The sequence below is a fragment of the Pelophylax lessonae genome (genome assembly GCF_965119305.1).
Source record: "Pelophylax lessonae genome assembly, chromosome: 9".
NCBI lineage: Eukaryota > Metazoa > Chordata > Amphibia > Anura > Ranidae > Pelophylax > Pelophylax lessonae.
Window position 1 is genome coordinate 109,668,581 of NC_138776.1, and position 13,955 is coordinate 109,682,535.

General features: G+C 44.2%; 1 protein-coding gene across 1 annotated transcript in view; it reads right to left on the reverse strand.

Moving 5' to 3' along the window:
• ZNF365 (zinc finger protein 365) overlaps window positions 1-783 on the reverse strand; it is a 46,063-nt gene extending 45,280 nt beyond the window's left edge. Inside the window, exon 1 of the mRNA XM_082266784.1 lies at window positions 687-783. Within this exon, the coding sequence (XP_082122910.1) occupies window positions 687-763 (77 nt within the window). The 5' untranslated portion in view covers window positions 764-783. The remainder of the gene's footprint in view (window positions 1-686) is intronic.
• Between the last annotated feature and the right edge of the window lie 13,172 nt (window positions 784-13,955).

Below are 13,955 nucleotides of genomic sequence, written 5' to 3' on the forward strand. Positions count from 1 at the left end.
ATGTGTGAAGAAAATGCATTATGCTGCATTTTTTTTATATATAAACGTGAAATTGCTGCAATGGTGTAAACAAGGCTCACTAAAATACGCTCACTTTTCTTGCATATGCGTTTGTGCTCCGTTTGGAAACGCGTTTAACACATAAAGGTGTAAAGGAGCCCTAATTAGTGGTCATGGGTTCCTGTACACATGGGTCGCTGCGTTGCTCTGTGCCTGGTAAATTTATCTAGGGGGTCGGTCGGCTCTAGGGGGTGCAGGATTTTATTTCTAGGGGGACGTGTGCTTTTATGAACATTTCAAGCTGTCCAAAAATACTTTTGTGATTTTCTGTTTCCAGGGGATCCGTCCACGCACTGACGTAACGGAAAGAAAGCGCCAACCATGGCAGAGCACATCACCTTCTCCCTGGAGATCTGGAACTAGACAAACACATCTACACCAATGGAGGCCACATTGTATGATGTGATCCCACTCCTTCATATCATGGGAAGATGTCAGGCCATACACAGGCTGCCCATCAATCCTCCAGCCTTCAGAGAGAACTGTCATGGCTGTCCTCTCCACTGGTCCAGGCTGGAAGGGGTTAATCTTGGCTCCTCTTTTATTGAATGTTTGTAAACAGGCTGAGGGGGGGGGGGAGGGGAGGAGGATCACCCCCTCTGCATCTCTAATCACAGCTCACTTACCCGACTTGTAGCTGATGCTGCTGGAAAAGCCCTTCACAGCAGAGCCGTAAATCAGAGCATCGCTGAGAGTGTTCCATCCAGAGCTGGAGGGATGCTGATCACCCATGTGCTGGAGTTCACATGTAAGCTGCCCTCTCATTGGTCACTGAGCCAGGCTCTCTGATTGGCTGCTGGAGTCCCCCAGGCTGGGTAGCTCTCCTCTTCTGGAGGATTATGTCACCTTTCCCATAGAGCTGTGTGTGTTATAAAGGAATGAAGGAGCTGTTCTCATAGGAAAAGGATGCATGCAGACCTCTCCATACACAGCTCAGTCCCCCCCTCCCCTCCAGCCTGCTACCAGCACTCACTACATCAGGTCTGTTACCTGGTCAGGGGGGGCTGAGATATGGGGAGAGTTCATCCATAACAAACAATGGCAGTCACACTAAACTCTACAATACCCACTAGACCTCCGGAAGATTTACCCCCCCCTTCATGACCAGTCCATTTTTTGTGATTCGACACTGCGTTACTTTAACCGCTTGCTGACCATCCACTGTAGTTTTACTGTGGCAGGTTGGCGCTATCCTGCACGTCGCTTCGCAGGACCACTAGTGGGGGCGCGCGCACGCAGATTGTTCACAATCGGCGGGTCCAGTGGCGGCAATGTCCGCCGGACACCCATGATCACTCCCTGTGGAGACAGAACGGCAGTCCGCTGTTGTAAACACAGCAGACCCCTGTTCTGTAAGTTATGAACACAGGGATCTTGTGTTCCTCTTATTTCGCAACACAGGTCTCTGTGTTCATGCAGCAAGCCCATCCCCCCCACAGTTATGCTGGCCATACACTATGCGAAAGATCAGCCGAAATTCAGTCATTTGGACAGTTCTTTTGTTTTTCGGGCAGTTAATGGGCACAAATCAGTAATCGGTTGTGACGTTTTTGAGCCAAAAAAACAAAAGACAAGTTTTGAAATGTTCTGCTGAACGAACGATAAATTGAAAGGTTAATGTGTTTCTCCTCCAAGCTGTTTGCACTCGGTATATGGGAAAAAACAAACAAAAAAAATGATTCATTTATGTCCATTGAACGATTTATCAGTCATTACATGATGGCACGATCGTTTGCTTTCACGGCCGAGTGTTCGTTTTTTGAAAATGAGTTTGAACGATTTTTCATATAGTGTATGGCCAGCATTAGAAAGCACCCCCTAGGGACACATTTAACCCTTTGATCACCCCTGGTGTTAACCCCTTCCCTGCCAGTGTCATTATTACAGTAACAGTGTATATTTTTAGCACTGATTACTGTAGTAATGTCACTGGAACCCCCAAAAGTGTCAAAAATAACAGTTAGGCCCCTTTTACACAGCGAGTCCGTCGGCGGACTCCGTTTATCTCAGCAGGGGAACGATCCGCCGATCCCCCGCTGAGCAGACCAATGGCAGCTGTGTCTCCATGCTGTGTGTAGACACAGAGCTGTCAGGTCCTGCTATCCTCTATGGGGGAATCGGATGGGAACGGACCGCCTGTTCATTCTCTAATGATCCGATCCGCTGGACAGATGGAAAATAGGGTTTCCATCCATCCAGATTTGACAGATCGGTTCGGATGTCAGCAGGGGTAATTCTTCACAATGATGACAAGAGTAAGGAGCATTCTTCGCACTAACTGTCACACTAATGTGTCATGAGTTGTAGATTTTACATTTTTAGCAGGGGTTCCCCCCGAGACCAGAAATTCCTCTGGGTTCCTCTGTATTGAAAAGTTTGAGAAAGGCTGCCCTAATGGAATGTCAGCTCACAGTAGCTAAAAAAAAAACACTATAATTTGGGGATTTGAAAGAGATTGAAAGAAATTCAAAGTACTTTTTTGGGTTAAGAATAGCCTTTTTTTTAAACCACAGTTTAGAGCAAGGGGCCTTCAAACTATGGCCCTACAGCTGTTCAGGAAATACAATTCCCATCATGCTTAGTCATGTCTGTGAATGTCAGATTTTACAATGCCTCATGGGGCTTGTAGTTCTGCAACAGCTGGAGGGCTGTAGTTTTGAAGATGCCTGGTAGAGTCCGCTTGATTGTTTTCAGCTGCACAGGGACTACTAACCCCAGCATACACCTTCAACTTTAAGCTGCAAGAACTTACTGGGATCCTTCAATTGCAGAACAGACATAAAGCAACAAGACTCGTAAACATAATTTATAATCACATTCCAGATATAGTTCCTCCATTTCAGCTAATGATGTATTTGACTTGCCATGTAAATATCATGCAGCTATTTCATCACCCAGAAGGCTTTGTTTATTTGTAATTATCATGTTAACTCCAAGTGGAAGGCAAGATCCTGTCTCATCCTATTGATGTCTGAAATGCTTTTCCTAATACTTTGATATTTAAATGCAATATTGAACATATGTGAACACTTACATATTTATAGTTACAGATTAATATTCTGCAAACAAGAAAAAAAATGTTTCCCAAATATTTAAAGTATTGGTGGTGCCTATTAGGCTCGGTTCACATTTTTGCGATGCGGGAAGGCTGCGAATATGCAGCGTGATCCCGCATCGCATCCGCACATCTGGCAGTTCACACTGCCATATGCGATACGCAGGGGGTGTCAATTAAATGTTAACGACACCCCCAGTTTGATCGCATATCGCAGTGCGATCTGACAGTTCGCACAGGATCGGATCGCACAAGTGTGAACCACTGTGCGATCCGATTCTGATGCGGCTCAAAAAAAGCCTCATGTGCGAGTTTGCTGCGGATACAGTGCGAATTCAGCCATACAAAGTGTATGGCTGAACTCGCATCCCCACATGAGATCGCATGTAATGAAGGAGCAGTGCACTCTGAATTACATGCGATCTCGCAAGCCGCACAAATGTGAACCGGCACTTACAGTGATTTCCAGCTTCTACATTAACCCCACACATACTGTATGGCACATTCATTCTTACGTTGTTCTAAGCTGGACCAATGTAACTACAGTATGTAAAAAAATGCTGTACCTAAACTTCATCTTTAAAGGGGTGTTCCAGCCTCCCCCTCCAAAAATTAAAAGTCAACAGCTACACATACTGTAGCTGCTGACTTTTAATATTAGGACACTTACCTGTCCTGGAGTCCAGCGATGTCCGCACTGCAGCCGATGTTTCCATCGGCTGTCGGGTGCTACCGCTGCCATTGCCATTAAGGGAACCCAGCAGTGACGCCTTGCGCTTCAGGGGCGGGTCCCTACTGCGCATGTGCGAAGCGCGCTGCACATTCGGATTGGCTCGGCGGTGGGGGAAGGTGGGGGAAGGAGGAGGGGCCAAACTTCCAAGGTACCTGCCCCCCCCCCTGAAAGGTGCCAAATGTGGCCCTGGAGGGGGGGGGGAAGCAAATGAGAGGAAATTCCACTTTTGGGTGGAACTCCGCTTTAATCAATTCCCGCAAATTGGCGTAACCGTATGTCGGCTCAGAGAAGTGGCTGTCCCGGGATGATGCCTACAGCTGCAGGCATTACCCGGTACCGTTCTTTGGAGCCGGCAGCTGGCTTTCAGAAGATAACAGCCAATGCGGCTCGGGGGGCGCTCGGCCGTTATTCCAGTGAGTGGGAGGGGACGTCCCCCCCTCTGCTGCCTTCTACAGCTCTGCCCAGGTCTCCCGTCCCACCGGGAAACCCGAGCAACCAGCCAGCATGTCCGCCGGCTGGTTGGAGTCCCGAACAAAGCCGGATTTGGCTTTAATCAGGTCTCTGATGTATTAATTTGGAAGCTACGTCATGACACCACTTCCAGTTTACTCGGCGGCTAAAGGCGCCAAAATTACAAAATTGTCAGTATTCAAAATAAAATGCAGATTTCAGCATTTTGAATACTTTGAAGTGCAGTCCCCCCGATCCCCCCATAAAGAGTACCTGCCACTGCCTACTACTGTCACAAGGGATGTTTACTATCCTGGTGACAGCAATAAAAGTGATCAGATTTTTTTTTTTTTTTAAAACAGTGCTATAAATAAAAAATTAAATTAAATAAATAGAAAAAAAATGTTGTCGCGGTAAACTCGCGCAAGAGAGAAAACGCATTCGTAAGTCCGCCACGGAATGAAAACAGTGTTCAAACCACACATGTGAGGTATCACTGTGATCGCCAGAGCAAGAGCAATCATTCTAAAAAAAGATCTATGCTGTAACTCTAAACTAGTAACCGTTTTAACTAGGGATGCACCCAAATGAAAATTTTGGGCCGAAAATGCAGGATGCCATTGGCCGAAAACCGAAACCGAAAATGACTTTTTCCCCCAAATAATTTTAAAATAGATGGAACAGGGGAATACGCCAAAAACAGGCAGCGACGTACACCTGTCGCTGCCACCCTGTCACAGTATATGTACTGTGACGGGTTGGCAATGGGTTAATTTAATTACCAATGGTATTTGTATTAATTATGCAGCATGAGGGGGTTAATGTATTGCCACTGCTGGTCACTCATCTATTCGTGACCGACCAGTGGCAGTTAATTAACCCCTTTGTGCTGCATTAGTGCAACCAGTATCAGTGTTAATTAACACTGGTTGCACTGATACTGGTTGCACTAATGCAGCACAAAAGGGTTAATTAACTGCCACTGGTCGGTCACTAATGCAGCAGTGACAGCTATCACCCCCCCCCCCCCCCCATCAGCCTCAGCGTCCCTCTCCTACACACTCAGCTCCTCCGGTCACGGTGTCCATTATTCAAAAGTCCCGCCTCTGGCCGGCCGCCCGCCTCCCGGTGATGTCACTACTACTACAATCTGTACATGAATGAACTGACACCCTGGGCGGGCAAGCGGCCGCTAATAGCTGTCACTTTGTGAGCCCTTCACTTCTCTTCAATTCCCTGACAGTGACACTCCGGACGGGGCGAGCGGCCGCTAATAGATAGAACTATGTGATCCTTCCCTGTCAGCTCAGCGGGACTGTGTGTAAATGAGAACAGACCTGACACCGGGCGGGGGGCAGGAGGAGCGGCCGCTAATAGCTGTAACTATGTGAGAGCTTCACTTCCCTGTCAGCGGAGATACGTGCCTGACAGGGAAGTGAAGGGCTCACATAGTTACAGCTATTAGCGGCTCCCGCCTGGTATGTCCCTTCATTCATGCACAAATCGTAGTAGGGACGTCATTGAGAGGCGGGCGGCCGGCCAGAGGGGGGACTTTTAAAACCTGCCCTGCGCTGAGCCCTCCTCCTTCCTCACGGCGGCCATATTAATTTTGGCACTGTTAACCCATTATCGGCCGAAATGGGATAGGCTCATTTTCGGCCGATAATTTCGGTGGCCGAAATTTCAGTGCATCCCTAGTTTTAACCATTTAAAACCATAACATGTTAGGTATTGATTTACTCGTGTGACATCATCTTTCACAATATATAAAAAAAATTGGGCTAACTTTACTGTTTAGTTTTTTTTAAATGCAAGAAATGTATTTTTTTTCCCAGAAAAATTGCGTTTGAAAGACTACTGTGCAAATACCACGTGACAAAAAAACAAAAAATATTGCAAAGACCGCCATTTTATTCTCCAGAGTCTTTGCTAAAATATATATATATATATATATATATATATATATATATATATATATATATATATAATGTTTGGGGTTCTAAGTAATTTTCTAGATAAAAATACTGATTTTAACTTGTAAACAACATGTGTCAGAAATAGGCCTGGTCCTTAATTGGATCCTGCCATAAAGGACCTTGTTTAGTCACTTCCTGATTTAGGTTGAAAATGCTGTCTCCCACTAGAGACTGTAAGCGGCCATGGTGACTGCGTGTTCTGCCATTGTCACCATCAGAAAGCACTGTGAAAAGATAAGAGCACCACAAGTTCTTAGTAAGTCTAATCGTTGTTTATTCTCATAGCAAAACTCACAAATGTTATCCAATGTGTTTTGGAGTCTGATCAGTCCCCTCCAGGGCCGGCGTCCTGTCAGAATACAGCTACTAATCAGAAAATGTAACGAAAGTGACATTCTCAGGGAAAAATGCTTACTGCGCATACACCATGCGTCCAACATGGCCGCTATGCATTCCAATGGGTTTCCTAATGTGACAGAACACGAAGACATCAGTGGACATCTACTTACACCGAGCCAAGCCTTCAATTTCACACTTATTTTAGAAGTAAACTCACCTTATATCCTAAAATACAAGATTCAGTTTTTATCATTATAGGATTATAGTAAATACAGCCACAAGCCTGCAGGCAGAAGGTGGTGACGGCCATCTTGGTAAACCCCCCACTGCTCAGCGCCAAACTGATTATATAGTGAAATAGACTATTTCACTCAGTCGTGCGGAAATAGTCTATTTTAGTATATAAGGTGAGTTTGCTGCTAAAATATGTGTGAAATTGAAGACTTGGCTGGGTGTAAGAAGATGTCCGCTGCCACCTTCATATTTTATTTATACATTAGGAAAACTATTGAAATGCATAGCGGCCATGTTGGAACGCATAGCGCATGCGCAGTAAGCAATTTTGTTTGCAACGCCACTTCCGTTGCATTTTCTGATGGGTGTCATTATTCTGATAGAACAGCAGCGCTACCATAAGGTGGCTTAAGTAGCTGCCTTAGGGCACCAGCATAGGGGGGTGGTAAAAACCGAATCCCCAGCCACTTGCTGGGGTTTCAACATTTTTACAGTGCTGCAGACGTGTTTTTCCCAGCCGAAGCAGACGTGTTTTTCCTGGCCATGGCAAAACGCACCTTCACCTAAGTGCACTGGGCCTGGTCCCCTCTCATCAGAGCTTATGGCGATGGGGAATCTTTATACAAGATGCTGGGCCAGGGCAGACTGATTTGGAAAATATGAAGGTGTGTGGAAAAGCTAGTTTCAGCCACAGTGTAGCAGCTTCATCACTATAGGCCCTGATGACGAAGGACCACTGATGAATGTCCCTTTTTGTGATTTTTGGGGTGATTAACAAAGATCTATTGGTCCAGAACCTGTTCTGCTCTTGTCTTTTCACTGTTCTCAATATTGGCATCCTGTAGACCCACTGAGCCCCAGGGGCATCTAGAGAGCTGCCCTTCCTTTTAAACTGACCTCTGTTGTTAATGAGCTTCTGAAGCCCATTCAGAAAGATAGCTTGCAGCTGCCACCAACCAAAATGTAGACAGGGAGTGATTTTAAAGAGGATGGAGTGGATCACCAACACCAAGGTATAAAAAAAGAATAAAAAAAGTAAAAAAATCTATTTCTTAAAGAAAAAGAAATGTGCCAATTGTTTATGATACATGGCAAACTAAATGTCATTCAGTTAGGGTTGACATTTACTTTAATGCAGCAGCCCACAGGGAAATGGGTTTTAAAATCCTCAATGTTAGTAGTCTCAGTAGCATCGCTTACTGTGTATGTATTTCCTCAGAGTAAGATTTCTATATTAAATCTAATAAACATACATTCATGGCAATACAATCAATTTAGTCTTCCAGCATTTATACAAAACAAGTAGCACACATTTAAAATGTATTTATAGTAACCCTCTTAAGAGCTTTGCAGCAATTATCTTAAAAGGTATTTCAATCTTCAAAACCACATGGATATCAAGATCAAAGAGTATAGAAAACACAGGCACAAAGCAACCTGACAGGAAAAACAAGCTGTAATTTAGGCAGGAAGCCACAGAACTCAGTAAGCAAATGACATTTCTCATACAGGATAACAAATACATCTAGTAAGCTTAGTGTACTTAGTAGCTGGAAAATGAAGTCGTTTATTTTGGTTCTGTACTTCCTAAGATTCGGTTAAAGGCCTGCTCTGGGCTAAACTTTTACTTTTTAAAAAGATTTTCAGGGTGGTGTAAAATAAATAAATAAAGAGCTCTGGCTGCAATACTTTTCTATAACCTAAGCTGTCTTCTGCATTACCTCTTCATAGCCACAAGATGTCCTCAGTTTTATGGCCTGGTGTCACTCAGCTTTACTGTGCACATTAAAGCTGAGTGACACCAGGCTACCTCTGCTGAGGGAGTATACCTAATGTTCTAGTGTACTTAGTAGCTGGAAAATTATGTCGTTTATTTTGGTTCTGTACTTCCTAGGGTTTGGTTAAAGGCCAGCTCTAGGCTAAACTTTTACTTTTGATAAAGATGTTTAGGGTGGTGTAAAATAAATATAGATAAATAAACAGCTCTAGCTGCATTACTTTTCTATAACCCAAGCTGTCCTCCGCATTACCTCTTCATGGCCACAAGATGTCCTCAGTTTTAAGGCCTGGTGTCACTCAGCTTTACTGTGCACAGTAAAGCTAAGTGACACCAGGCTTCCTCTGGTGAGGGAGTATACATAGTGTACTTATTAGCTGGAAAAAGAAGTCGTTTATTTTGGTTCTGTACTTCCTAAGGTAAAGGCCAGCTCTGGGCTAAACTTTTACTTTTTATAAAGATTTCCAGGGTCGTGTAAAATAAATAAATAAACAGCTCTGGCTGCAATACTTTTCTATAACCCAAGCTGTCCTCTGCATTACCTCTTCATGGCCACAAGATGTCCCTCTTTTGAGGTGTATAATAAAAATATATAGCAAATACACAGCCAAAGGGGGGACAAGGGGGAGGGGGAGGGAGAGCACAGAGTCTGAATCATGCTATCATTGGTGTATTTGTAGAAGAAAAAGGTATTGTTTCTGGAAGAAAGAGGGGTGTATAATGGTGTGGCGCTGCACGCTTGCAAAACATATGGAGCAAATGAGTTCACTGAAGTTTTTAAAAACAAAATCTAGTAAAAGCGGGGCTTTTTTCCAGCTGGTATTTGGTGGAACATTAGTTCCACCACCTCTGGCTCAGACCCTCTGCGCCCCGCTCATCACTATCACTTGTAAATACAGGGTCGTGGTTGAGTTTCTGCACCTTTGCTCTGAGAAAAAAAGCCCTGAGTAAAAGTATTGAAAAATGTCATAAAAAGTTATTTTGAAAAAACGAAGCATTGCATTGACACAGCAAACTTTTATTTTTTAGTAGTGTTTCATCGGTCCTAAATGACCCTGGGTACTGGAGGTGCGTGAAATTTAAACTTCCACTGAATTTTTGTTGAAAAATGAGAATATTTTGCCAAAATTTTGCTTTTCACAGCCGGTTTCCTAGTGCGCATGTGTGAAGGGCGCTGTGCTCTGTAACTGGCCCAGCGGTGGAGAAAGGAGGAGGAGGGCTGAACTTCCGAGGGACTTCACCGCAGTGGAGTCTCAGGAAAGTGCAGATGGATACCTGTCAAAAACAGGTTCCCGTTCCCCCCTCCCCCCTGAAAGGAGCCAAATGTGGCACCGGAGGGGGGGGGGGTTGGGGAAGCAGATAAGCGGTGCTACCACTTTTGGGTGGAACTCCACTTTAACCACTTAAGCCCCGGAGGATTTGGCTGCTAAAGGACCAGGGGTTTTTTTGCGATTTTTTACTGCGTGACTTTAACGGACAATTGCGCGGTCGTGCGACGCTGTACCTAAACGAATTTGACGTCCTTTTTTTCCCACAAACAGAGCTTTCTTTTGGTGGTATTTGATCACCTGTGCGATTTTTTGATCACGCGCTATAAACAAAAAAAGAGCGTAAATTTTGCAAAAATAACAATATTTTTCACATTTTTTATATGAAATTCCCCAAAAAAAAAAGTAAAAATCAAAATTTTTTAACATTTTTCGGCCAATTTGTTTTATGCTACCTATGTTTGGTAAAAAAAATCGCAAAAAGCGTATTTTGATTGGTTTGCGCAAAAGTTATTGCGTTTACTAACAAAGAGAAAGATTTTTGTCATTTTTGGTGTTTTTTTTTTTAACGCATAATGGCGGCGATCTGCGATTTTTTTTTCGGTACTGCGACATTGCGGCGGACAGATCGGACCCTTGACTGACATTTTTGACACTTTTGGGGTTACCAGTGACATTACTGCAGTAATTAGTGCTATACATATGCACTGTTACTGCAAAAATGACACTGGCAGGGAAGGGGTTAACTTTATTGGACAGGGAGGGGTTAAGTGTGTCCTAGGGGCGTGCTTTCTACTGTGTAGGGACATGGCTATTGGTGTAAAAGCAAAGATCAACCGTTCTACATAGTAGAACGGTCAGATCTTCACTTTTACACAGGGAGAACTGACAGGCAGCTTGTTTACACAAGCTGCTCTGTCTTTCTCCCTTCACAGGAGCGATCGTAGTGTGGCCGGCGGACATCGAGTCCGCCGGTCACACGCACTGACTTGCCTGTGAACGAGCCGCGGCGGGCGCGCGCCTCGGCGGGCGCGCGCCAGCCCGCTATAGGCTCGCAAGTCAGTGACAGGCGAGTGACGTACCGATACGTCACTCTGCCTGGCCGGGGCTGACCGCCGCAGTATATAGTCGTGCGGCGGTCGGCAACCGGTTAAGGGAGCAATTGGCTTTTCTTGTGGCAAAACAAAAATGACTACTCAATTGCTGGGAACATGACAATAGATATTGAGGAGACATCAAGGCTGGCTTTTCGTTGTGGTTATGTGCACCTTGCAGCGCAACATAATATGTTGTAATGAACTGCTGTGCTTTGTAGTGTGCTACATTTCTTAAAGTAGCTGTAAGGGCTCCAGGCTACCTTCATACATTTTTTGTGTTCAGAAGCGCCTCCAGCTCCCCCTTATACCTACCTGAGCCGCATCACAATCCAGCGATGTGCACGAGAGCCTCGGCTCTCCCTCCTCATTGGCTGAGACAGCGGCTGTAGCCATTGGCTTCCACTACTGTTGATCGCAGCCATTGAGCCAATGAGGAGAGAGTGGGGGCAGGGCTGAGCCATGTGTGAATGGACACACAGAGCAGTGGCTCGGGTGCCCCTATAGCTGGTTATTGTGGGGGCACTCAGCAGGAAGTGAGTGCCCCCCACAATAACCAGCTATACGTCGCTAGCCTGTGAGCCTCTAGGGGGCGAGCACGCTCCACCGGAGGCGCGCTCCCGCTCGTTCCCTAACATGTCGGCGCGTGTGACCGGCGGACCCGATGTCCACCGGCCACTCGCGATCTCCCGGTGGAGAGGGAGAAAGGCAGGCGGCTGATGTAAACAAAGCCGCCTGTCATTCTCCCTGATCTAACTGCAGAGATCATACGATCCTGCTATGTAGGATCGTATGTCTCTGTGGTTACATCACTAGCCACACCCCTTTACAGTAAGAAGCATGCCCCTAGAGACACACTTAACCCCTTGATCACCAATAAAGTTAACCCCTTCCCTGCCAGTGTCATTTTTACAGTAACAGTGCATATGTATAACACTGATTACTGTAGTAATGTCACTGGTACCCCCAAAAGTGTCAAAAATGTCAGTCAAGGGTCCGATCTGTCTGCCGTTATGTCGCAGTCCCGCAAAAAAAATCGTGGATCGCCGCCATTACTCGTTAAAAAAAAAAACCACCAAAAATATTTCCCTTAGTTAATTAACGCAATAACTTTTACGCAAACCAATCAAAATACGCTTATTGCTATTTTTTTTACCAAACATATGTAGCAGAAAACAAATTGGCCTAAAATGTTAAAAAATTTTGATTTTTACATTTTTTTGGGGAATTTCATATTAAAAAATGTGAAAAATATTGTTATTTTTTCAAAATTTACGCTCTTTTTTTGTTTATAGCGCAAAAAGTAAAAATTGCACAGGTGATCAAATACCACCAAAAGAAAGCTCTGTTTGTTGGAAAAAAAGGACATCAATTTAGTTTAGGTACAGCGTTGCACGTCCGCACAATTGTCCATTAAAGTCACGCAGTGCCGAATCGCAAAATAGGGCCTGGTCAGGAAGGGGGTAAAATCTTCCAGGGCTTAAGTGGTTAAAGAGGAGTTCCAGCTGCGCAGTCTGATTGGCTCAGCAGTGGGGGGAAGGAGAAGCAGGACAGAACTTCTGAGGGTTGGTGCTGCGGCGGTGTCTCCCGGAGGTGGGGAAGGGTACTTGTCAAAAACAGGTACTTGTTCCCCCCCTCCTCCCTGAAAGATGCCACATTTGGAATTCTGCTTTAAAGGGGCAGCAGTTATTGATAGGTTGAAGTTTATATAGAGGTTGGCGCATTCTTGATGTACAAGTATTATATTTATTACAGTTAAAGTAGATTTACCTAAATACATGATGATCTGATCTAAAAGAGCCCTCAATGTTGTAGCATGGCTTGCTAAGTGAAGCAGTATAGAACATAACCTTTGATATGCACTTTGACTCCTGCTAATATTCATTGAGTTGTAATGAATTACTAGACTGGGTGCTCACTGGGCTAGGACTTCTCCCTTGTATAAAGACACTTACTTATCCTGCTTATCACTAAGTTTAAAAGAAAATCCTAAATATTGAGCTGTCACCAGAACAGGAATACTTCCAATGGAGACAATAGTTCTGGTGACAACCTGCGATTCCCACACTTGGGAGGGATTTCCTCTCATTTCCATTTTGTCTATGGCATAGGAAGTGAGGGGAAATCTATCCAATGGGACACAGATGGTAAAATTAAAACTGACAGGGGGTATAACCCTTCATTACTCTATGTGATCACATAACAATGGACAAGTAATAATGGAAAGGAAATAATGGACAGGTAATGATTGACAGACAGTAGCATAGAGGCAAAAATGGATAGGTATTAAGGACATAATAATATAGATGTAAAAAACTAACAGGAAATAATGTACAAGTAATAATGGGCAGGTATTGATGTATAGGAATTAATAGACAAGTAATAATGTACAGATTGTAATAGACAGGAAATAATGGACAGATAATAGTGTAAAAGTAGTAATGGACAGGTAATGATGGTAATAATGTAAAGGAAATAATGGACAGGTAATAATGTATAAGTATAATGGAAAGGTAATGGTGTACAGGTAATAATGGGCAGGTAATGGTGTACAGGTAATAATGGACCGATAGCAATGTAGCTAATATTATATAGGTAATAGTGTATATGTAATAATGTAAAGGTAATACTGTATTGTACAGGTATTATTTCCCTTTTGGCCCCTTTCACACTGCTTTGTAGGCAACACTGCGGTAAAAAGGCATATGAGTTTTTACTGTGATTTTACTGTGTTTCAGATGCATTTCCCCTGCGTTTCTGGTGCGTTTTTGGGCCACCTGTACCTGTAAGCAATGGACTATGACTCAAAAATGCACCAAAAATGCTGCATTTTTTCTGCAATTTTAACACGATTTCCATTCATTTCACTGGGAAGCTGTGTTTTTGGTGCGGTTTTCAAAAGTATGCAGCATGCAGGACTTTTAAAAATGCACCACACCGCAGTGGTGTGAAAAGTCCCAAAGGATTTA